The sequence below is a fragment of the Centruroides vittatus genome, unplaced genomic scaffold (assembly GCF_030686945.1).
Source record: "Centruroides vittatus isolate TY-2023 unplaced genomic scaffold, ASM3068694v2 contig_651, whole genome shotgun sequence".
In the NCBI taxonomy this organism is placed as follows: domain Eukaryota; kingdom Metazoa; phylum Arthropoda; class Arachnida; order Scorpiones; family Buthidae; genus Centruroides; species Centruroides vittatus.
The window spans coordinates 3197937-3224467 of NW_027122405.1; the positions used below are offsets into that span (position 1 = coordinate 3197937).

General features: G+C 28.5%; 1 protein-coding gene across 1 annotated transcript; it reads left to right on the top strand.

Annotated features, from left to right (window-relative positions):
- The first annotated feature begins 1042 nt into the window (after positions 1–1042).
- Positions 1043–24815, top strand: LOC136979903 (popeye domain-containing protein 3-like). The gene is made up of 5 exons (XM_067275933.1): positions 1043–1809; positions 8829–8837; positions 14839–14932; positions 20588–20852; positions 23888–24815. Exons 1-5 carry the CDS (start codon positions 1244–1246, stop codon positions 23953–23955), a joined length of 1002 nt encoding a protein of 333 aa, XP_067132034.1. The 5' UTR covers positions 1043–1243; the 3' UTR covers positions 23956–24815.
- Positions 24816–26531: the final 1716 nt, after the last annotated feature.

Below are 26531 nucleotides of genomic sequence, written 5' to 3' on the forward strand. Positions count from 1 at the left end.
GCTTTCTATTTGCAAAATTTCCTCAACTTTAACACAAAATAAGAAAAAAAGTGAATTTTTAAGAAATTTGCGGGATTTCCCGGAATAAGAAAAATTTCCCGAGATATTTCCCGGGTTTAAAAAAACGACCGGGATCCCGGGATCCCGTTTGAGAAACCCTAGTGAGCAAGGTCGGGACTATGTCTTGGTGCGATCTCTCTCGACCGTTTCAATCTCGACCGAAGCGAGGTTTAATCGCGATCGATTCAAGAGAGTTCTTGAAACTAGATCCAGTCATAAGAGAGATCCCACAATCTCACGCGCGCGAGATAATACAAGATGGCTGTGGAACACGTGTCGGGCTATGGACAGCGAAATAAAAAGGATATTGTATTTCGAGAGATGATGACATCTGTCTATTGTCAGCAGTGTCATTCGGGGTAAAAAATTTCTCTGCCTAAAAGAAAAAGAAGAAAAGGTCGACAGCACTAATATACTATTGTTACCTGGTCTTCACCCAGGGCTCGTTACATTCCAAATACGCCACTGATTATTAGATATATCGCAAGAAAAAATATTGTATTTATTTCTAGCCAAAACTTCCATTTCGTTTGTCGGTGATTGTCAAGGAAAAATTTTCTGCCCTTTGTTAACTATTTCAATATCACCACTGAAAATAATTATGTACGTAAAACGTAGTCATTGAACGAAGGTTTCATATTTCATTTTGTTTCGTGTACAGTACATCTAAGATGAAACGGTAATAATATGAAAAGCATTGATCTACGCATGCTGTACCTGTAAGGTTTACAGGTATGTTTTTGGAGATAAATGTAAAGACAAATTTTAACGCTGTAATAATACATATACAAGATATAAAAATGCAAATGAATAATTTATAAAACCAGAACTTTTATTTTTTAATGATTGTTACCTAATCTGAAAATTTAATAAACAAAATCATTTCTACTTATAAAACAAAGAATAATAATATACTAAACATGTATTATTGAAATTATAAAAATTTCACACAAAGTTTGACGATTTCATCAGTTGACGACAGATGGCGTTGTTCGCAATCACTGGATGGAGATGGTTTTGCCAGATCGTGTGCATGCTTCATCAACGGAATGTTTTCGGAATCGTTTCGTTAGAATTTATTATGAGACGACTAAAGACAATTGAACCGAGTGAGAAATTTAAAACAGTCGTAAGGATATACAGAAATTGCCAATCAGCAATGAAATAAATTTGAAGTTTAAAAATGGTAGTGAATTTATCAAAAGTATCCAATGTATCCGCATCATTCAATAACCTGACTATCAACGAAGAAACTATTTTTGGTCAGAAATTAAATTTTACTCTCGCGTCAGATCTCTTCAGCGATGGTATTTGTAGAGATGGATGGTTACCAACTAATCATATATTATTTCAACTTGCAAATACATTCCTCTTCTTGTCATATTTAGCACCTACAGGAATTCATGGATTATTATATTTAAGATCTTGCTTAGCCTTAGGATGTTTATTTTTTGCACTTTGGGGATGGATCATCTTATGTGCCTTGGATACATTTGTATGGAATTTCATGTTTACCATTATTAATCTCATACATATTGCTATTATCTTGTACATGTTGAGACCGATTCACTTTAGCCGTGACATCGAACTAGTGTATCGGTTACTATTTAAACCTCTGAGAGTTTCGAGACATCAGTTCAAGAAAGTGTTAGATTGTATGAAAGAAATATTGGTCTTGAAACCTCAAGATCCCTATTGCATTGAAAAAGTTACGAGGGTAGAGAGATTATCTTTGGTGCTAACTGGAAGGTGAGAGTTTGAATATTTTGTTAAGGATATAATGACACTGTTTGGTTTTCTGCATGGTAATTTCTCAGTAGAATGTGATAGTGCGTAAACTTTAACGACGTATTTGGTCTGTCGTATGTTCTAATGGGATCTTTTAGATCGTATAATTATCGACGATGATGATGAACCTTTAATTATACGATCTAAAGGATAGCATATGTAATTGTAAACAACTTATTTAAATTATGTTCCAAGTTAACAGATTAAAATTTAAACTGTTGAATAATTTAAATAGACTTGAGATAATGTGATAATTCTTGAGTTTTTATTGATGATATAGACTATTTCATTTCTTATAAAAGTGATATTTTGTTTTGCATAGTTTCTAAAGTGTTAGTCAACTGCCCTATTTTCTGTTTTGTTACCATATTTTCTGGCGTATAAGACGACCCCCGACTTTTGAGAAGATTTTTCTGGGTTAAAAAGTCGTCTTATACGCTGGAAAATACGGTACTTATTTAGCATTTAAAGTTTTATAAGCAGTTTAAATAAATACAATTTGAATTATTAAAAATTAGATAAGGATGTTCTGGTAAGACTTTATTGTTTTCAGAGGCATCTGCACCCAACAAAGTTTATAGATATAGACCTTTGTATAAGCAAAAAATCCAGAAGAAAACGTGTGTTCAGAATTAATTCTTAATGAGATATTCTGCTCCAAAATTTTACTTGTGTTATCTCTGTTAGACTAGACATGCCCACAAGGATTCAAGTTATATATTTTATCAAGCCTTAAGTGGGTGTAAATAAATGAAATACCTTTTAATCCTATAATGACTTTCAGTATGTGAAAACTTTCTGGCTAATTACATGGTTATCTTCTGAGTTTTTGAATGAGAAATTTTGATCTGAGTATAGTTTGAAAGGTGCTAAATATAACCCATATTTTCAAACTATGTAAATAATATGGTACTGTACATATACAATAATTTTATATGATTAAATTAATTTTACAGATAAAAAATAATAGCAATTCAAACATATTATCTGTTTTTATAATTAGAAATTATGCTATATGTTTTTAATGCTTACTACCACCCTTTCACCATCACATTTGAGAAAGTGCAACTGCTAATGAATGGTGCTACTATCAATAGTGAGGTTGTAGCCAAAGTTTTCATCTCACTAATATTAGAGTTTGTGGTTACACAATTCATTTTATGTTTCATCTATTATGACAACTCTGAATAATTATGATATGGATATGCAGAATAGGCAGTCTTGCTTCCTGTTTAAAAATGGCATTGAATTTTTAGCAGAATATATTTTAAATACAAAGCTATTTCTAGTTATAAAAAAAAAATTTGAATCTGTTCGTCTTTATCTGTTCATCATAAATAAATAAGGTTACTATACAATTTACTTATAGTTTGAAAATATATATTAAATTATTAGTCATTCTTAAAACTATACTTTGACCAAAGTTTTAAATAATTGGGCAATAAATAAACAAAAGAATAGATAATAATTCCTTAATCAGTTTTTTTCATTTGCCATTTGAAAATATGCAAATTTTGTTTTTCCCAATAGAAATTCTGAATCATTCAAATTCTTATCTGATAAAATAATTACTCACTAAAAAGGTCTAATTAATTAGTCTACCTGTTTTCAAGTCTAAAGTTTTCTAAAACAGTGTTTCTCAAACTATGGGTTGCAAAAAAATATTAACTTCTGCAAAAATATTTGTAATACTTGTATTACAGAAATATTCTCTAAGAACTAAGAACAATAGAAGCATTTGTTAATTACACTCAAACGTGTTTTTGTGCGGTTTTTTTGTGCGATTTTTTATTTGTGCGATTTGTTTTGTTTGATTTTTTGTGTGCGGTATATGAATTTCAATCAAATTGGTATACTGCACAAAAATAATTGCACAAAACACATTGCGCACACAAAAAATCGCACAAAAACAGGTTTGAGTGTACTGAAAACTTTCGAGAAATATTTTCTTATAATTATTATCATTATTTAGTAATGAAGTTAGATATTTCATGTAAGGTCATAGTCATAAAGCCATTTAAGTTGCAATGGTTTTGAAAATATTTCTTTGTTTATTCAAAGTTTTAAGTTTACTGTCAATAACTTACTATATCAATAAATTATAAAAAGTAAATAACAGATGAATTGTGACACAAATGGATCAATAAATAATTTTTGAAGAATTTTTAATTTTTATAAACTGTTTTTTAATTTATGATTGTGACGTTACTTCAAGACGTAAGACAATGACATACTGTTTGGTTGACACTTAACGATGGCCATCAACTTGCTCACATGCTTTCAATACATCATTTAGTAAAATCGTTATAAAAAAAGATTTACTTTGCATAAATTTGAGCTTTTCTTATTCTAGATAACTTTTTTTTTTTTTTTTTTTTTGTATATACAAAATGAAATTGACAAAATCTTACAATCTGAAAAGTAAATTTTAAGAAAAGGTAAAATTTTACAAAGTAAAATAGGCTCCGAAATAATATTGAAACAGTTTGTTTTATTTACAGTCATCAGTCTTACATTTTTTAATAGTTAAATTTCAATAATAATAATCAAAAATGCTGTAAGTTATTTGTTACAAATCGAAATTGACCCTAACCACTCTTAATAGAAATGTATTATTAAGAAATGTAGTATTGATATTACAATTCACATGTAGAAAGTGATTAATTAATAATGCATAAATTTATTTTTTTATATAATACACTGTGACTCCAGTTTACCAGGTTTTTAAAAATTCTTATATTATAAACATTTGGGTTGTGGAACCATTACAAATATATTGGGTCGCATGAGCAAAAAGCTTGAGAAACACTGTTCTAAAATACATATATTTTGAATAATAAAGAATTATAGAAATATCAATAACAAAATACAATTTGATAAGAGTAACCTGTCAGTCCTTTTAAATTAATCTAATGTGATATAAGCAAGTATCTAAGCAACATATAATCAGGTATAACAATTTAATAACTATTTCTTTAAGTCATGAGGCGCAAAGCCTTTGAATTACATATCACGTAATTTTTTTATTTTTTAGATTTTACACAAAATTTGAGAGACAAAGTAGTTAGGTGTAACATACCAAATAAATGCTTAAGCATGAAAAAATTAATGTTCTAGAAATGTTTAACACAGAAATGTTACTGTATTAAGCCTGTAAATTTGCAAGTTCATTCATTGTTAGAAGACTGAAATGTTAAATTTGTACTCGCTTATCGTAAATGTTAATTGTTCTTTTTTAATTTAGAAAATGAATAACTAATTATTTTCAAATTTGATGAAAAGTTTTAAAAATATTTTGCTATAGCCATTGTATGTATTCAACTCAGCTGTATGATTATAAACATTACAAAAATTGATTGGCATTCTGCTGTTCAGTTCCAGCTGCATCTAAACATGTATGCGATGAGTATTCAATTCAAGCTTCTTCGGGCATAGGAAGAAACTTGATAAGGACAAACAAAAATATTTGAGATTTATAATTAACGTTCTTATTCTAATAACATTAGTACAAGTGCCACCGTTTTTTTTTTTTTTTAATACTATTAAAATATTGCAAAATTAATTGCTCTGTATTTAGATAATTGTAAGATTACAGAAATCATTGTGTTTTCCTCTAGTAAGTTCTAATTTACATCTTAAATTTTTTATAATATACTGGATGTAAAAAGAGCAACCAGATAATAACCACCATGTAATGCTGTAACCCATAGCTTATAGTATTGATTGATAGAATTGTTATCTGAGTTTAGCTCTTACTCATTAGATGATTTAAAAACAAATATCAGTACATTAAGGCTGATGCACATGAGCAATAAATTAAGATGGCAATAAATGTCAATAACAGGCTCAACCAGTTGTATCTGATGATTGTCAAGATCAAGAGAGACAACTGGTTGAACCAGTTGTTGGTGCAGATTATCATCTTAATTTTTCCATCAATGCATATGAACTTTAAATTTCTTTGTAAGTTGCAACATCTACAAATTTTAAAATCAGTTATGAATTTGTGGTCATGTCTATAGTATTTTTTATTAAAATTGTTTCATGGAAAAATCCATTTATAGCAAACATTTTTGATTTGTTGAGTACTGAAAAATGTAAAATTTTTCTAGTGCACTCTGTGTACAAAATTAAAAACGTACTAATATACTTTAAATTGTAAATAGTTGCATACAATAATAACTATTATGCTAAGGCATAACTTAGCTATTAACTGATCAAGGTTATAATAAATTTTTATACAGACGGATTTCTTCTCATTTTTAAAAATATATTTTCTTAATGTTTGTGGCACCCATAAGCATCTCTTGCAGTGCACCAGTGTGCCATGGGGCATTGTTTGAGAATCTGATTAGAGATTTTAGAATAAAAAAATTTTATTGAGTTTCTATTTGACTTTATTAATATTTTCAATGTTAGGTACTGGTACTGTACATTTTTAACTAAAATGTATAACAATGTGAAAACTGAATATCTCATGAGCAATAGAATTTTTATTTTGCTCTTGAAGCATTTGGGTTCCAAAACTAATTCTTGCAGCTTTTTTTATTTATTTATAAAAACGTTGTTTTGTATAAAAGAGAAGCAAGTTTATAATTCTATTTTTAGATAGTTACATTGATATCAAGGAATTGAATAATTGTTATTAATTAATTTATAGTAATTCACATTTTTCTGGAAGTTTTTTAATTAAATAAATATTTTTTGCCTCTTTAGATATGCCATCCTCAGGTTACATTCACTATGGAGAGATTATCCATTATAAAATGGAACACTTCAATTTAAAAAATTTAAGACAGAAAAAATGAATTTCTTTTGCATTTTAAAATTGAATAGAGTTCAAACTGAACTTGAATTCTTCAGATTTTTAAATTCAGGAATGTAATGTATAATGAAATAACACACAAACATCGCCATCTATATATATAATTGAGGATATTTGTTTGTTTGCTATACACTCCTAGGCCATTTGACCAATTGCTTCGATACTCAACAGTTACATTCAAATACTTCTAATTTAGATTGTGTTTTACATCCATTCCAAATTATTTATTGGATTTCTATATATCAATTAATTTCTGTCAACATTTGATTGCTGGCTTTACACATAGTGCCATCTATTGGAAAAAATTTAACAAAATAATTAACTAAATATAATTCTTACAAAAAAGGATGTAATTTTTAAGCACTTATATTACATTAACTGAATTACTGCAGCAATAATATAATGTGAAATAGATGTGCCATTACATCATTACTGTGACAGGTAGCATATAACACTTGCCTGTGTGGATTGTAGTAGTGTTTCTCCTGTACAGTACATCATACTTTTCCTGTTAGCAACAGAGTCGTGCCAATTATGTATCTAACTGTTCAGGAAAAAATTTTTGAATTAAATAATGTGACTTGCAATACAAAGCAGAAGTTCATATATAGTTAATCTGGTTCTCTTTCTCTTATTATTTTCACGTCTGGTCTTGACTTTCATTTTTCTAACTCCATTCTCAAGATTAAGGAAGGACAGAGATAGACAGATGACAGTGGGAATTTATAGGTCTACATTTTTTTCAAATTGCAGCCCAATAATTTTTCTATAAATGCAATATTTATGAGAACATACTTCCAACATAGTTTATACAATCTGTTGCCAAAATTTAAACACTTTATCATCACATAAAAGGAATTATTCTAGCATTTTTACAAGATTTTTTTATTTAAACAAGTTTTATATGAAGTCTTTTGGATGTTAAGGTTAGCAAAGGTCTTTGATCACGTGCAGGACCATCACAATCCATCCAACACAGATCACTTTTCAAATATTAATTCTAGACCAGTATTATTAATTAGTAATTGTTTAGCATCATCTCTTCCAGGAGGAGGTCAATGACTACTTTTGATCGAATTACTTTGACCCACTTCTGCAACAGTTCTTTCTTTTTATTGGATCAATGGTATGATGTCATTCGAATAGGAAAATTACATAATACAAGGTTACTGGTGAGCACAAAATATGATTTAAATGGTTTTTCAAGGTATGTAAGTTTAAATATTTGGCCTGTTTTTTCCAAAATTTGGTTGGTTGACATATTACTGTTTGATATTCGGCTGTGAATGGTACAGTTTCTTAGAGTTAACATTAGAAAATATTATATCTGAAAAAATTTAAGATATAATAAAATAATAAAATTTTAGCCACCACTTCTGTTCTGTCTACTCTAATGGAGACTGCAAGAAAATTCTTCTACTTTGTGTTGAAACTAAAGAAGTAGTGGCTAAAATTTTCTGCCCAGCTGTGGTTTCTCCTATAGTGCAGAACACAGAATCATTCTGAAGTACATTTCTCTCAGGTGCAAGGTTTTTCCAGCTTGTAAACGACACTTCCCTGGATGAGTCGTGATCTCAGGAAGATATATCATAATTACAGGGAAGTTACAAACTGATAATAATTCATTAACTTAGTACTTGGTTGCTTGTTGCCCTCTATTAACTTTCATCAACTATTTCATTAACTTCTTTGTTGAAATTTGCAACATTAGACTTGGTTAAATCTTTTAACAAGTATCAAAATTTATAATTCCATAAATTATTAGAAATAATCGCTCTGGGTCCTTACATGCATAAGAGGAATTTGGGAAAAATGGCTTGCTCTAGCCTGTGAATACCATGCATGCTGTTTTAAGTCTCCTGGAAGGGGGCTGTCCATCAGCATCCCTGTGTTTTGTAAGTTTGGTCATTGTATTTTATAAAGATGATGTATCAGTCTGCTTTAAATTTGTTTGAATTATGTTTCAATTTAGAACAGACAAATCTTTCCTCAGTGAACATAGCCTGAGGTTGACATATCAAAAGAGGCCAAAAACATTTGCTTAATTAAAAAACTGCTGGAAAGATATGCATTTTTAATTACTTTAATTATCCAGTTAGTGTATTGAATCTAATTTATATTAAAGTTTGAATGACAAAATTTTTTCTTTCTAAAGATTGTTAGTGTCCTGAAAAGATTATATATGGTAGATCATTTCTATACAAAGCAAAACACTAAAGTAACTGTGGATTCAAGTGAAATATTTTGTTTCAACATTTTTCTTAAATTAGAAAATACTCAAGGTTAAATCATTAAAATCTGTTTTTAATATTCAAAATTTCCAAGATTCTAAGATGCTTTTTCTTAACCCATTTTTGCTTATCTATAATAGGGAGTGATTTAAAACAAATGGCACATTTACCATGTAAAGTAAGTCATTACAAGGAGACTATATCATGTGTTATGCACCAATAATAGATATCTGTTTTTGGCTAAACAATCACATCAATTCAAATGAGCGTTTTTGGTAATAAGCATTTAAGTTTAAAATGTGTATTTTAAGATAATATTATGATGCAAAAAAAATAAAAGTTATATATGCAGTAAAGCATAGAAATAGAGCCTGATATTATCAAGTTTCATGGCATTTTTTTTTTTTTTTTAAGCTTTTAGCTTATTTAACAAAACTTAATAAAATTGATTTTTTAAAATTTTTCTCTCTATAAAATAAACTCTTAAAATTCAACTTCAAACTGATGATGTGTCTTGAAAGATAGAGTGTAGTTCTGAATTCAACTGATGATACTGTAGGATCAAGGAAACACATTCAAATGGAGATGTTGTTTTTAAGACTGTTCTGTCACTAAGAAAGAACTTTAAATTTTATATATTTAGTAAATAATTTAGTTTTGATGAAATTCTTGGCCTGAGTTTAATTTTGTTTGTAGACAGAATTTTATTTATTTTCCTTGAAAGATTAATTTAGTTTTTCTAAAGTATGTCATGCAGTATAGATTATGTAGTTTAAGTACATGTCAGCAATATATTTAGCATTTTTAGTTCTTTTTCATATAGAGGAAAAAATTGGATTTTAAAAACTGTTTTAGAATACTGCTAATTTTTTCTCTCAATTCAGCAATTCAAGAAGCAAGTTTTTAGCGAACTGTATCTCAAAAGATCATTCTTCAACTTTCAGTTTGTTTTTTTTTTTTTTTTTTTGTATAAAGTGTGCTTATAACTTTTGCATGATATTAATCACTTATTTCTCAGAAAAAATAATATCTAAATAATGAAATAAACTTAGGAAAAAGTTTTTTGTTTATTAATTTTCAGAATTTGGCAAAATCCATATAATAATGAAATTTGCTTAGAGATAAATGGGTATAACACAATAACATTACATTAAATTCAGTGGTACAGTACGTCTAGGAGCTCCAGGAAGCCCACTGGCTCCATCCAAAGAAAAAAGAAAACAAACAGAAAATTTTACAAAAATCTTTTTCTAGTTTAAAATTCATTTTTTATTTACATTCTGTGGTGTCTTCTATTTCTATACTACTAATGAATTAGTGGTCACATAAGGTAAACACTTAATTGTAATTATGATCTTCACAAATTACTGGAGTAATTAATTAAATACAAATGAAACCAGTAATGAACTTCAATGAAAATTCTGAACAAAAGAACAATTTATTGAATTTACATTAAAAAAATTTTTTTATTCCTTTAACTCAGCCCCTCCAAGAGTAAATCTTGAGTGTGCCACTGATTAAATTATACAGTATATTTCATAATAATTTTAAAAATTTGTTTTTATAACTTAGAAAATTAAAATATCTTAACTTGAGTCCAGCTTTTCAAATTTATCTTTATTCTGTTTTATTGGAGAACTTTATATCACAATTAACATTTACTAAAGTTCATCCCTTGCACTTACAAGCTTTTCTTGCACATATGAATTATTGTTTTACCTTAGAACAGGGGTGGCGAACCTATGGCACGCGTGCCCAAAGTGGCATGTAAGAGAAATCATCTGGCACGTAATGTATCATATGATTCAGAAATCATACGATACATTACCTTTTCAATCATCCTTTCAGTTTATCACCCGATCATCCCTTTTTTCAATCAGATTTTTTACACTTATTTGAATTAAAGCGTATTCGTTTAATTTCTTTAAATATCATTATTCGAAGTCCAAAACTTTGGCATGCATTAACATCTTTAAAGCTAAGTATGCTTACAATATGGCATGCAGACTCAAAAAGGTTTACCATCCCTGCCCTAGAAGACAAGCTAAAAAAAAGCTTGAAAGTACTAGGGATGAAGTTTATGATATGATAATTGTAACATGAAGTTTTCCAATAAAGCAGAATAAAAGTAAATCTTAATAATTTAACATTTTTTAATATAATTTTAAGATACAGTTTCAGTGATCTTAAATTCACAACAATTAAAAGTTCTTTAAAGTTCATCATCATACACCATTCACGAATTTAGGCCATGTTGACCCGTTTCGGTCTCAGCTAGACAGGATCTAGGAGTCGTTTTTGTGGACGTCCAGGTCATCGTCGTCCTCGTGGTTGATACTGTAAAACTGCATGAGGTATCCTACCCGGCAACATTTGAGATACATGTTGAAACCATTTTTCTCTATATGTGGAGAGTTTTTCAATTAATGGTCTCATGTGGAGTTCTTCCAAAATATCCTCATTTCGACAATGATTCAGGAGCGTATATCCAGCCGTTCGGCACATAAATCTCATTTCAGCTGTCTGTAATTTTTTGATATCTTTCTTCTTTATAACCCAGATTTCACTACTGTACAGGAGAGTCGGAACAGCCAGAGTTTTATATAATTTCAGTCTGGAGTATTTTTGTACAAGGTGTGGTTTTAGAGCATTATTTATTATTCCTAATATCTGTAGAAATTTTGTGAGCTTATTATTTATGTCATTCTCACTTTCATAGGAAATATTGCATCCTAGATAAAGAAAATTATTAACTTGCTCTAAAGTTGTATTATCAATTACAAAATATCATATTATTCTACAATTTTCTAATCATATTTGAAGATATAAATAAAATATTTATTTCTCAAATCATTTTATTTTATATATGGACAATTATTTTTACTTTCCTGGATGTTATAACAAAGGAAAAGTACGGTGATCCAACAAAAAATGACCCCCAGATTTTTATATTTTTAGACTTAGGACACCTTGAAACATAGAGAAATGCAAAAAAATTCAGGGTAATTTCTGTATGTATGGATGCTTGTGTGCTGGTGGTAGATGTGGGGTCATATCTCAAGTAGGGCTCAGACTTAATGATGATTTTGCTTGTTATCTGCATTTACAATTCTTTATAAAACTCATCCCTACCCTCAAACTTAAGCTTTCTGCTATTTTATAATAGTTATCATATTTTATTTAAAAACTTTTTAACAGAATCCACCAAAATTTTAAATGTTGTTGGAAAAGTTGAGCAACTTGTTGCTGGTTTATTTATTGTTTAAATTATGAACATCATTTCCTGATGAAATTTTTAATTAATTTAAAAAGAAAATTGTGATTCCTTTAAAATTTCTAGGGAATTTTTAAATTGCTTAGAATATATTCAAATAGTTATTAATTTTATAATTTTTTTTCACAGTTAGTGCAATACAATTTTTATTGTATTTTAGAACAAAAGAATTATTATTGAATGCATTTCAGTAAAAGAGGAAATGCAAAGACAAGGCCACTGGCAATATGCCATTTCATTCTGAATATATTTATTTTGTTCATTGTCATTTTTATAACATTAATTTTTTGTTTTTATTTCATTTTTATAAAGCCAAAACACTATTGTTAAAATTTTATAACTAATATAAAACATAACATTACATAAAAAATGTTTTCTTCTTTACAATAGTTACTTAAGGACTATTTTTATACTTATTATTTTTTCTTATATAATACAAGTAAATTGTGTAATGTAGTTGTTTGTATGTTGTTAAGAACAATTGATTTAAACAATGAAAGAAACACATTCAAAGAATATAATTTTTTTTTTTAATTGATCAAAATAATAATAATTTGCATTAGGCAATTTTTGTAAACAAATACAGTAATTAGGTTAACAAAAATAATTCTATTTGTGCAGCAGTATTAGTTCATAAAATACTTAAACTTGTAAATTAATAAATTTCTTAAAGTAATTATACAAATATAATGTAGTAACATTAAATGCATTATGTAGAAAATAATAGTATTTTTCATCTGTAAGATTTTCTTCTAACTTTGTATTTGGTAAATAATTGTAATTTATCATGTAAACAAAACAAAGAAAATAAATTTGTAAAATGTTTATTTGAAAATATAAAGGCTAAATATTTAATAATAAGATAAATTAGTTATTAGGAATTGTTTTACAATTGCAAGGGCTATGAAGGAACTTTCAGTGAGGGTGAGTGCAGACTTAAAGTGATAATAAATTAATTCATTTATTAAGCTCTGAAACAACTAGGCCTATATATTTTATCCCATATAGAAAACTTAAATAAAAATATAAAATATTTACACTACTTATACATATGTCTGCTTAAACATTTATCCAGGGGCAAAAGAGATTTTTTTCAGTATTAGTTAAGTTAGGTTATGGACTGCAATGGACATAAATATGCAGGATATGCATTCATTCTATCACTATCTGCAATCATCACAATCTTCAGATGATCCACACATGATTTGAGTAGTGCAACATAATAATAAATTTACAGCATGATGAACCACAACACCTTCAGTACATTTTATAAACTGTGCTGATGAGGCATTGTTTCCTAGAATAGAGTCTATAACCATTACAATGTGCACTACTGGACAGATCATACTCCTCAAGATACATGACATACACAACTTTGTGTGTTTTATCCTAAATGCTAAATGTACGGTGTGGAATTTAGGGTAAGCAGCTTCTTTGTTTCATTATTTATTGATGGAACTCTAGCAACTGATATCTGATCATCCTAAATTTGATAATGGATGAATGATTTGACAACTTGACATTGGTGCAACTGTAGCATATTTGCTAAGAGCACAATGGCACACCACTTCATTTCAGGACAGATGTGTATCAGTGGCTTGCAGAGTGGTTTTGCAACTGCTGGACAGGACAACATGCCCCTGTTCTGTGACCAGACTTGACTGAATAATTTTCTGTGGAGTCATCTAAAAGATTTGGTGTTTGATGCATACTTAGCAGCACTATATGATGTTTGTAAACTGGAGAGATGTATATAAGAGATCTGTAAAGTGATGTCACCAGGAATGCTACATGCCATCCATAATGCCATTCTTGACTATCTACATCTTTGTATGTTGCTTAAGGCAGTCATTTTGAACATGTTCTCTAACAAAATAAAGCTCACTTTTTTGTATCAATTTTTGCAATGTTGTCTTTAGTCTTTACAGTCAGAGATTATTTACATGTTATGCTAAATTGTCTTAAATTGATTCTTTTTGGTTATTTTAGCATTGGAACAAGCTGGTACCACATGCATACACTCGTGCAATGCTGGAAAGATTTTTTTTGTTCCTGGATAGATGTTGAAGTGGGCACCCTGTATACACTTGGTTTTCCATTTACATTTTAGGCTTCTTTGATTTTTAGCATGAAAAAAAGTGGGTGGGTCATGCCTACTCAGTGTGCATGCAACTGTATATTTGGATACTATACCAGATAGGCTATCACTGGTATAATATCCAAATATAAACATACATTAACTCAATTTTTAATTTAAGGACAAACAATCTGCTAGATTGTTTGTCCTTAAATTAAAAATTGGGCTATAATATTGTTACTATTACTTAATATTTAAATAGTAGGTAATTCTATATTATATTTCAAATTTAAAAACACTTGTCTTTTACATTGTAAATTTGCATTTCATTTATTATTCTATAATGTATTTAATAGAATATAATTAATGTATTTAGCTGAAGATGACTCAGAGAGATTCAAAAACATTTCTAAAATAAAAAAAATCTTTGAAATTTGATTTCTTTAATAAGCAGTGATACAGAATAGTATGTAAAATTTTTGATTAATATTTGCATTATAAAGTAGAAATTAATGTTTATATGTTTGCATGTAAATATGTTATGCATATTTTTTTTATTTATGATTTTATTTTAGGCTAAAAGTTCTCAACATGGGAAAACATTACATGTTGTTGATAGTCACCAATTCTTAGATTCAGCAGAATGGTTTGGAGTTTGTTGTGATGATTTTTATCAAGTAAGTAAAGTTTTAAAAATTATTTAATAACTAAATATAATTATAAAACTAAATTTAAATGATTTCAAAGCATATAAAAACAATTCCTTAGGATTAATGTAAAATCTTTGATTATTTAAAAATTGTATACTAACTGCAATTCATTTACTAGGTTAATTTCAAGAATAATAATTTTGTAATAGATTATTATATAAATTGGAATTTATATTCAGAGAACCAAACATTTCAAATTTCTTTGTTAACTTATAAGTTTTTATAAATAAGTTAAAACAAACAAAATAATACTAGTTTGTTATTAGCTGTGCAAATTAGCAGCAGGTTGAGCAGGAAGAATTTTTCATTTTCTGCAGTCTTTTGCAACAGAATTTTTATCTTTCCACTTAATACTACCATAAATTTTCTGCCTATAATCTGCAAGTGCAATTTTTTGTACACAAAGATAATATTGCCATATGCCATTTTTTAATATATTCTGGTTGCATAAGGATTTCTGTATTGAAATAAATTTAAATATAACAACAAATATGTATTCAGTAAAACTGGATTAATTAAGTTGAACATATAAATATACCAGAAATATCCAGCACAAATCATACTTACTCAAATATAATAACTTACAACATTAAGATGATGATTAGTAAATATGAACTTTAAAATATTTAAATATGTAAACTATATCAAAATTCATTTCTAGCACATCAATTTTATTCTCAAAAAATCTAAATGTGAGCAATATGCATTATTAATTTATTATTTATCATTTATTATTAACAAATACATTTGTTGCCCCTTTACAAACAGATAAAAAGCAAATTTAAAGTTGATAATGAAGCTATAAATATCATAAATAGACATTTGACTCTTCAGAGGATATCTATAAATATAAACAAAGATTTATGGATATCAAAAGTTTAAATTAACAACCTATTAATATTTATAAAGCTAAAGATTTAATTTAAATCTTTAGCTTTATAAATAAGAAGTGAAATGATTTCAGAGTCACTTTTTGATATTGTGGAAAAATTGTTGGAAGATTTTTTAGCATAATCCTGGAATTATAGGCAGAAAATTACGATAATATTTTAGAAATCATCTTTGATTATGCTGTGTCAAGTTTTGCTTGATGGTCTTTTCTGTAGATACTTTCAAACAATTATATAAAAGTAAATTAAAATACTATTCAAATTTGTTTAAAACAGTATACTGTATTTATTCAATTATAAGCCAATCTCAGAAAATTGAAAACAAAAATAAATGAAAAATGAAAATTTATTAATCAAGCATAAGGAATAAATTTTACACAATATAATTATTCAGTTGTTGTCACCAGATGAGTCAGAGTCATTGTCACCTGATTCTTTGTCACTGTCTTTGTACAGAGAATCATCTCCTATGCTGTCAAATGCATTTGAGATTGAACATGTTTTAAGGACACCAGCAACAACCAACAACTTCTCTAGAAATATACTTATATGCATTGTCAATCCACAAATGCACACATGAGATAACTAGCCCACTTTACTTGTCCTCTAGGTGTGAGCATTTAATCTTCTCTGGAGAGCCAGTCTAGTCTGTGTACATTTTTCTCAATTTGTCCTTGAATGGCTTATTGATGCACATTTCAAGGGGTTGAAGAATTGAAATGATCCTGCCTGGACTAATAGCCAAGTCTGTTTTCTTCTCTTTTAATGTTCTCTTTACCTCCTCTATTGTATGGCTTGTAAAGACAGGGAGGCTAGGAAACTTCATCAAGCACCAGGGTGATTGATGTTGCCATACCAACTTCATCATGTCTCCAGTAAATCATCCATTTTCGTTTGCACATACAATGATGCTTTTTGGAATTATCTCAGACTTTGGCAGTATGTTGCATTTTGAACACAATGAATGGAAGGAAGTTTATGCCCATCAGCAGTACATGTGATCATAACAGTCATGCACTGTTTTTCACTTCCTGTTAACAGTATTTTCACCTCTTTCTTTCCCTTTTTCCTACTGTATAATTTGCTGACATATCAAAATATACTGGAGTTTGGTCAGCATTTCCTATCTGACTGAGAAGATAGTTATTTTCAGTGCACTACTTATTATGAAGCACTGAAATTCTATCAATTTCTCTTCGTAGTTTTCTGGCAATTCCTGTGCAATTGAAGTACGCCCATAAAGTGAAAACCACAGCACTTCATGAAGAGTTGAACCCAATGCCAATTTGCCTTGAAATTGTTGTTTTCCTGCTCTCAAGCAATTTCATGAGCCTTAATTTGAATTACTTCAACATTTACTGGTAGACATTTCTTATGCTATTCCTTCATAATGTGAGAATCTGAAGAAGAGGGGAACAATTAAGTTAATTAAATAATTTAATTACTTAAAGTAATATTCCAATCCAATACCCCCGGGAAAAAGGGCAAACAAAAGGTCACCGAGAAAGAGAAGACTGACCCAGACAAAACCCACACAGTCCTCTGGGCGCAGACATCACAGCAAACATAGGACCCATCTCACCATAATTCACAATGGTCACCTCCAGCCGAAGACAGCTCTACGTGCCACCCCTACTAACTGCCGATCCTGGAGCATTTCACCAACGTTTTATACAATGGAAACTATTGGTCTAAGAGATTAAGTAGATTATGTAACTCTCTCTGTCAGTTAAGTAGTTCTTTAGTTCTATACGTTAGACTAATATTAACTCCCAATATGGAAATCTAATCTAGTCAGACCACGGAACCCGCAAAGAAGTATCAGCACAACCATATTAGTCAAGGACGCGCTAAATAGAATTGTCGTGCCAATACCAGTATTTACCGCTTTCCTTGTATCTTTATTTGTTCTGTACTCTAGAACAGGGGTGGCCAACTTTTGTGTACATAAGATCTACTTTTTATCTTAAAAATGTGTCGCGATCGACTTGTTGTCGTAGGCATAGTCTAAGTGGCGAGGGGGGTGTGAAATACATACTATGTTTATACACTGTGCTTCAGTACGAGGTACACTCTCAAGAGCTATGGGTAGATAAGGAAAATATATGTTTAAAACTATTTTTTATTTTTTAAATCACTTATTAAGTTTTCAAGATATAAGCTCATAAAGAAAATAAATTTCCAGACTCAACTTTTGATATTTGCAGTTACGAGTTCATTCCGTACAGGCAGCACTTAAAAAGAATCGATTTTTCGACACTTTCAAGATAGATTTTTATTAACTTAAAATATAATTTAATTTTTTTTATCAATTACAATGTATAAATTGCAGTACTATTTGTTCGTAAACTTGAAAAAGTTGTTATAAAACTGCACAGTACGGCTGATAATTTGATTATAAGATTTTACTTCCGCGATTTTTTTTGGGCAAGGAAAATTTATCATGGAAGAATGATATGAGATTTTTAGACTTATTTTTTGCTAATCTATCAATAGCTCGCGGGAGTACTCTTTGTACTGAAACACCCTGTATATCTACCTACGTAAAAAACAACGTAATTATTTAACGGGCCAAAAAACTCACGTCCAGGGGAATTAAAACAACATGAGTAATTATTAACAATATTTATTAATTCAAATTAGCTGCTGATGAAGACAGATTTAGAATTTATTTTATTACGTTACATTAATGGGAGGACTGAGTTTGCACGTCTCTTACCAAGGAAACATAATTAGGTGTATATCCTGACAAAGATAATAATAATGATTCTTCAGTATGGGAATCAGTCAGGACGGAATGTTTAGTCTTCGTTAACTTTAAGTATGAAAATGCCAATTCACACAGGTATGTAGTTCCGAAACAAGAATAAATATATTTGCTACATTTGGTGATACTGAGATATTTTTCTCAATTGACGTATTTCCAAAAATCCAAAAATATAGAGGTCTGTTGCCGAAAACACTCACTTATCAAGTAAATAGATAGGTAAGAAAAGCCATAATTTAATTTAAAACATAAAGAACAGGTACTTACGTTTTAAACAAATGAAAAATTGAAACTCAACGTTGTCACCGTGGATAAATAATATTGATTAATAATAATAATAATGTTAATACTAAAGAAAAGAAGCTACCGCATGACAGTATCAAATATTCAAGCTAAATGGCTGTGTTTTCTACGAGTCCAGTTATAACTGCATGCATATTGTTGCTTTTGCGCGTTACGTTCATGCGTTGCGTTCAGTTACAAGTGTAACACATTAAGTCAAGACATCGCGAGCAATCGACCAAAATTGGCATTGCGATCGACCGGTCGATCGCAATCGACTTGTTGGCCACCCCTGCTTTAGAATAATTGTAATAATCTATGTGTTTATTAAATATGTTGTTTTGTATTCAATGTATGTCATCCTTGAGTACGCTCAACACCTTATCCCAACCTCACTAATCCCACTCCTCTACTTGCCCTTCAAAAACCATTCCCTGACAAGGAAGCCAATAAGTGGGGGTGAGCTCGCAGCTTAACCCCCTCGGTTCTCACAATAAAATCATTTAAAACAACTTCCATTGCATGATGGCCACCACAGTTTGGTCTGCCAAATATTTTTCTTTTGTTGAAGCATGCAAATATTTGGTGTCGCTTTCTCCACTGTCTGATATTGCTTTCATTAATCCCATATCACTCCTGCACAGCAAGATTTGATGTCTCCTCAGCAAACAAAATCACTTTCCTTTTAAAATCAACAGTATAATGACAGTGCCTCATTATAAAACAATAGCCAAAATGCCTGCTTAATAACATGAACTCGGTAACTCAACTTTCACCTACTCAACAATGCATACAAAATTTGTGGAAACTCATTTGTGTTGGCTTCTGGCAATGTTTTTCAAAACTTTTTGACTATGTCAGTAAAGGATGTCACTTACTTCATTGACCATATTAATGATTAGTGAAATAGGTGACTCTAATACCAATTCTAAGCCAAAGGATATTTTTTTGACCATGAAAAAGTTAAAAAGTGTCAGCTTGCAGTTGGGTAAATACAATAATTAATGTGCACTAAATCTGGTTATACATTTCTTAAAGTTTTACTATTTTTTATTTATTCTAAAATTACTAAAATTCAAACAGATCTCTGAGAGGAATATGCAAGTTTTACTACAGATTCCTCTCAAAGGTCTTTTTGCTTTTCAGTAATTTTTGTATTAATAACACTTTTGTCATACCTCCATATACTGTTCACTTAAATATCTATTCAGGGGCAAAAGAGATATTTTCACTATTGGACAAGTGTATATATGTAATGCATGCTTGTTCCAACATTCTAATAATAAAAGGGAATCAATTTTAGATGATTTAACATAGCATACAAGTAATCTCTGACTAAAGGATAAAGACGACATTACAGAAATTGATACAAAAAACTGAACTTTATTTTGTTAGAGAACATGTTCAAAATGACTATCTTCAGTAGCAATACAAGATACAGACAGTTGTGTGGAAGGCACATAGTTTATATTATTAGAAAAATTCTTTCTAGTTATGGAGATGCAAAGGTAAACTTTGTGCAGAAATCAATTTGAATATATCAGTTGGTAAATTGTTTATTTTGATTTAATTCATTTTTTATAATAATAATTTCAAAATGAGGAAAATATCTTAAATCAAAATTTATAATTTGATTTTGTTTTAAGAAATATAAAATATAAATTTTTATTAAAATATTGATAGGTCACAGTTATAGCCATGGAAGATTGTCGTCTTTTGGTGTGGCACAGAGATAAATTAAAACTAACCATATGTGGTGATCAGTTTTTACAAGCAGTGTTTGACAATATATTAGGAAAAGATGTTGTAAAGAAATTAATGCTTGTAACTGAAGCATCTTGTAATGGCTCAGCTCATACTGAAGATGCTGCAGAAACAACAAAACTTCTTGGAAAACCAAAGGAAGGTAGATCTGGAATGGATGCTTTGATCTCAAGACAGTTTGATGGTATGTGTTATTAATAAGAAACACTTTTTGCACACTTTTATGTACAGACTTCTATATACCATATATATGATAATATATATGGTTTATATATAAATTACAATATAAATATATTGCTTATGAATATTCAAAATTTATGAGTACATGCAAATGAATGCATTTTGGCTTAAAAAAATATATCTACAAGAAATTAAAATTTAAATTAGGAATTTGAAATTTTTTTAATGAAGTAAAAATTAAAATTTTTATTAGGTAACCTGATATATTTAATTTTCTAACGTGGGAAATCTGTAAAAATATCCCACTCTATCTTACCCAGTAATAAATCATGAAAATTTAATTTCTATATTTGTAAGAGTAGTTTCACTGATATGATGAAAATTTGAAAATTTTCTACTGATGAATTATACTTACATGACATCAATAATAGAACAGTAATTAGAAATTATGTTTTCTGTAATAACTTGCAGTTTATATAGTTTTTTTTATTAATAATAATAATGCTTCTGAAGTATTAGAAAAAATAATAAGAAAATTTTAAAGTTTGGACATGGTAATACCATAACTAAATTGCTTTTAATAATACTGCACCTTTGTAGTACATGACCTTGACATGGTGGTGAGGCTTGTGTTCCCTGATGACCCCAAGAGCCATGTCAGCAGTAGCTTAGCTTCTGGTAGAGTGTCCCAAGTCAGACTGGTGTACAAGGTAGGAATCAGACTAAGAAGTACTCCAAGCTCCAGCAAAATTCAATGGTTCAGACAAAAAAAAAACACATACTGGCTTGAACTTCACCCAAGGTAACAAGGTCTGTGTTCATGCATTAGATAGAGGCATAGGTACTGTACAAAAAAATCTATCAGTCTCAGGATCACCAGTGAAGAAAGCAATACCACCTCTTACAAGGCTACTGCAATACTCCCAACATCAAATGGGACTGAGTTGAAACATTTGACCCTTCCTGTCTCCCATGCATCAACGATTCCTGGAAATGTACCCATAATTGTTGTTACTGAACAATGTATAGAGGACCAGTGCTGTACAATAGTTTGCAATAAACTATTGTATGGAGGGCATAAAAGTTCTGATCTTGAAATAAGATGCTCTTTCATCAGCTGTATAGACAAGTTTTCAGAAAGTTTCCTTTGCTTACTTGATCCTGTACATGATTGTTCATCACAAAATTATTCTTGCATTTTTTCATGCAATATTCATAATTATGATAAATAGTTCACTGCGTGTTCTGTTTTTACAGTCCCTTTCTCTTCCAAATTTACCGGAAACATTGATGACTTATTTATTAGTGCAATTTAAATCTTGTCTATTATGTTCATATCCAAAAATTTGAAAAAAGCTTCAGCTTCTGATGAAATGTTTCTGGCTTCATCCCTTAGTCCAGGAAATATTTTTACAATATTTTTTTGTCTAGTTTTGGTCATTTTCAAATTTTGCTTTTTATTCCATACTGTTGTCTCTACTTAAATAGTACTGGCAATTATTGTATTCAATATCATCTTTATCTTCTCTGCTATCTGAAGAAGTTGTCTCAATGTCACTTTCATGATTACTCAATTCAACTTTTTCATCACTTCCATTATCTTCACTTTTGAACATTCCATCATCAAAGATATCCATTTCATTATCATCTTCATCAGATAATGTTTGTTTTAAAACTTCTGGTATTATTTCTTCTCAAAGTTGTCTAGACATTGCTCATAATGTTAAAGACCATACAAAACCCAAAAAAAGTAGAACTAACTTATAAAGAAAAATTGCACATGAGTTTGCATGTGTTGTAAAAAGTACAACTGTCACCTAGCTTTCACAATTCTGCAATAGTAACAGAACTACAAAAGGATGGTAAACATAACTTTGCATATACTTAGAAAAAGTACTGATGGAAGAATATTTAAAGAGAAAGTGATATCTTTAACTGATAGAAATGATAAGAAAGCAAAAGTTAAAATGATTTTTTAAATAAAACTGTTTCAGCATTAGAACAATGAAAGTTAAAAATAAATAAATAAGTATAGTATATAGTTTAATATCCAGTTTTATTAGAAATATTTACATAAAATTATCCAAAATTTTATTATGGTTTATGAATTTAATGTAAGTGGGACAACTTTCTTGATGATTTAGTTTTTTATTTTGAAGCGAATGTCTTGTTTTTTCACCTTTCAGAAAAGTACAGCCTGTGAATGATGCAAAAAATGGTTCATTTTTACTGTTAAAGCAACTCTGTGCCTGACATTTTCACATCCCACTTGCTTATCTTCTATTGGGAATATAATGACAAAGTTGTAATGATATCAACATAATATCAATACTATTACTACAAGTCCAGAGCTGGATATAATTCACTTTCCTGACAGGTTACAGACATAAAATGTCTATTAAAATGATTCCAAATTCATATGTCTGTAAAAACCAGATGAATTTCACTACATGTTTCCATTTATAAAAAAACAACAATTTTTGCCACATCTCTTTAAAAACAAATGATATAAAGTCAAATCCAACAATCATACATTACAAAGAATACAAAATAGAAAATTGAAATAACAAAAAACACCACAAAAACATGTTTGCATTAGCACTCGTGCATTTTTAACTCTCGCCAGTTTTGCCTATCAAACAAGCGAAAGGCTGCCCTATCGGAAACAGTTGTCTCTAGAGTGAAAACAAGAGGTGATTACAATAGCAGCTCCCCAACCATATTATCTAGTAACTATGGTAACAAACATGGATGGCTTACATGTAGCTATGTCTGACTAATGGCATTGCCAAACTTCTCACATTAAAGAAATATTTTAAACTTTTATTTGATTATCCAGTATTAATTAAATATTTTTTATTATATTTTATGGATTGGATTTTTGTTAAATTTAAGATTATAAACTTTTTCTACTTTAAAATATTTAATTTATTATTGTATAAATTATTGAAAAGTAATGATGAATTCAATTATTTTTTTGATATAATTCAATTTTTAGATAACTTTTACATTCATAATTTTGAGTTATATTTATTTTAGGACGAGATGCTAATGTTTGGAATCTCGGAAAAATTATAGAATCAGAAGATGCCGAAACAACTGTCTGAAAATAAAATGCTGCCATCTTGTGACGTCCAATACATAAACTTATATTTATGTCAATCTCTTTATGCTTTTAATATTAACTATTGAAAATCAAAGTGAGATAATTTAATAATTCTTTAATTGTTGCTCTCTCATATTTCTTTGTATTTTGTTAAGTACTAATGATGTAAAATGTTATGAATTGTCCTGAAAAGAAGTCATTTTTATATTTATTTTACTTTTGAATGTCACTCATAAGTTTTTGATAATTTAAATTAGATTTGAGAAAAAAGTTTTTAATAATTATTTATTTTCAAATAGCTTAAATCTAAAATAAACACAACTAAATATAATAATTTATAAATTTAAATAAAAAATCATTTTACTAAGAATTGTAATTTAAAGAAATATATTTCCAAAATATTTCTTTTTAAAATGAATTATAAAAGTTATTTCTTCTAATTAAATTTCTAACATTGCTCACAGGATTTTTATTCATATAATATGCATTATATCAATATTTTTTAAAATTTATTTATAATTGCATTTCTTGTCAAGAAAAACAATAATGTATTTTCAAATGATCATCTATTTTTGTATTTTATACAGTGTAATAATCATCATTATTAAGACTGCTGGTTAGTTCTTAATAGTTTACATTTGAATATGAAAAGTTTAGGAAGTTCCTACACATATTAGTTTCTGTCTTTATTCTTTGTGTGCTTTCCTAGCATAAAGTAAACAGATTTCTCAAGCTAAACTCGAACAAAGTCTTTCGGCTATATGACATTTTTGCAAATATATACATTTTTCTTTTTACAAATTAAATGCAATTTTTATTTATTATTATATTTATTATTTATGTTCCGTTTTTTTCTTTTAATCAAAGTCATATAAATGTATTCACATTGAATATATTTTCTTAAAGAGAGAAAAAACTTATGAAGTCATTTATTTAATATAATTAAAAAATATATTATTCATTCTTTGTCTTTATATGCAATATTAACAAAATAAATACAAAATAAATGAATTATAGGTTTTTTAAATATAAATTGTAGCCAATAAATTAACTTATTTAAAATAATGAAATAATTAATGTAGTTAATAACAAATTGGGTCTTTAGTGTTTCTTTAAAAACTATATAAAATATCTTTTAAAAATTTATTATCAGAAATATAGAAAATTATTAATAATATTTAACTAATTCAATATAAAATAAAATTATTTACAAAAATATTTGTTAAAATTTTTTAAGTGCAAGTATTGAATTGTAATTTAAAAACTCTAATAAATTATTTAATGAATATGAAATTATAACTATATATCTTGCGCAAACTGGATAAAAATAGATTTAAAAGAAATACACCTTTAAAACATCCAGTAACGAATTTAATAAAATAAAAACATTTTCAGTCGGTTTTACTGATCTTTGTCAATTACGATAGAACAGAACACTAATACAAAAATTTATAATTTAAAATTTTAAAAACGGTAATAAGAATTCTAAAGTAAATATATAAATAAATAGTTGAGATTAATCAAATAAATATTCACAGAAATATATTAATTTTTGTATTAGTGTTCTGTTCTATCACAACTGATGAAGACTGGTAAAACTGACTGAAAACGTTTTTATTTTATTAAATTCGTTACTAGATGTTTAAAAGGTATATTTTTTGAATATGAACTTAGTTAATCAGAATAGTTAGCCTGGTTTTAATATTATGTAGTATCTTACTTTTAATTGTCTTTTGTTTATTTCTGTTATTTATCAGTAAATGTAACATTATAATTCTTTATTATCATAATTTTTTTATTTGTTCTTGATATAAATTTGTTATTCTCTATGTTTAATTTTTTTTTTAATTTTAACTACTAAATTTAGTAAAATCTCATTACTTTTCATTTGCACAATATTATTATATTTTTCATTGGCAACTAAAATAAATTACTTTTTTCATATACAAAAATATATTAATATGGAATGTTCATTTCCATAAAAAAAAATTTTTGAAATTTTATAGAAATCAAATATTCAATTGAAATCTGTTTGATAATGTTTGTGGACAAACAATGGTAACTAAACAAAATTCCTGTTGATAATGCATCTATCCAATGATTTATTAATTGACTCTTGAAAAATTTATTTCATTGCTGCTGGAATTATTGTACTATTGAAGTCAAGATATTGTTTTTTTATCTTTTAAACATTATCTTAAAGACTTTTTTCTTCAAGGACTTGTATCTTCAAGTTGCAAGACAAAGACATGAAAATAGTAAATGTCAATTTGGATTGTACAAAGAATATTTTATTATTTTTCAATACATGTTCTACAGCTTATTCTGGAAAATGCAAGAACATAACATGATTAACATTAAAGATAAGAGTTTCACGATCCTTGTTAATAATATATTAAAGGAGGCTGAATTATATAGTAGCAATCTGTTAATAACAATGAACTTTGTGAGTATATTGTGTGGACTTGAACTTATTTGATCAGTTTCTGTTACATTTTGTTCATACTTTTAGTTTTTTTTCTAGGCTCGAAATAATCTATATTAATAATTTCAGATCTGTTTGTTTTCATGGTTTGT

Coding starts and splice junctions, on each gene's coding strand:
- LOC136979903 (XM_067275933.1), top strand. CDS start 1,244: ATGGTAGTGAATTTATCAAAAGTATCCAATGTATCCGCATCATTCAAT. Junction 14,933..20,587: donor GTTGTGATGATTTTTATCAA/GTAAGTAAAGTT, acceptor AAATATTGATAG/GTCACAGTTATAGCCATGGA. Junction 20,853..23,887: donor GATCTCAAGACAGTTTGATG/GTATGTGTTATT, acceptor TATTTATTTTAG/GACGAGATGCTAATGTTTGG.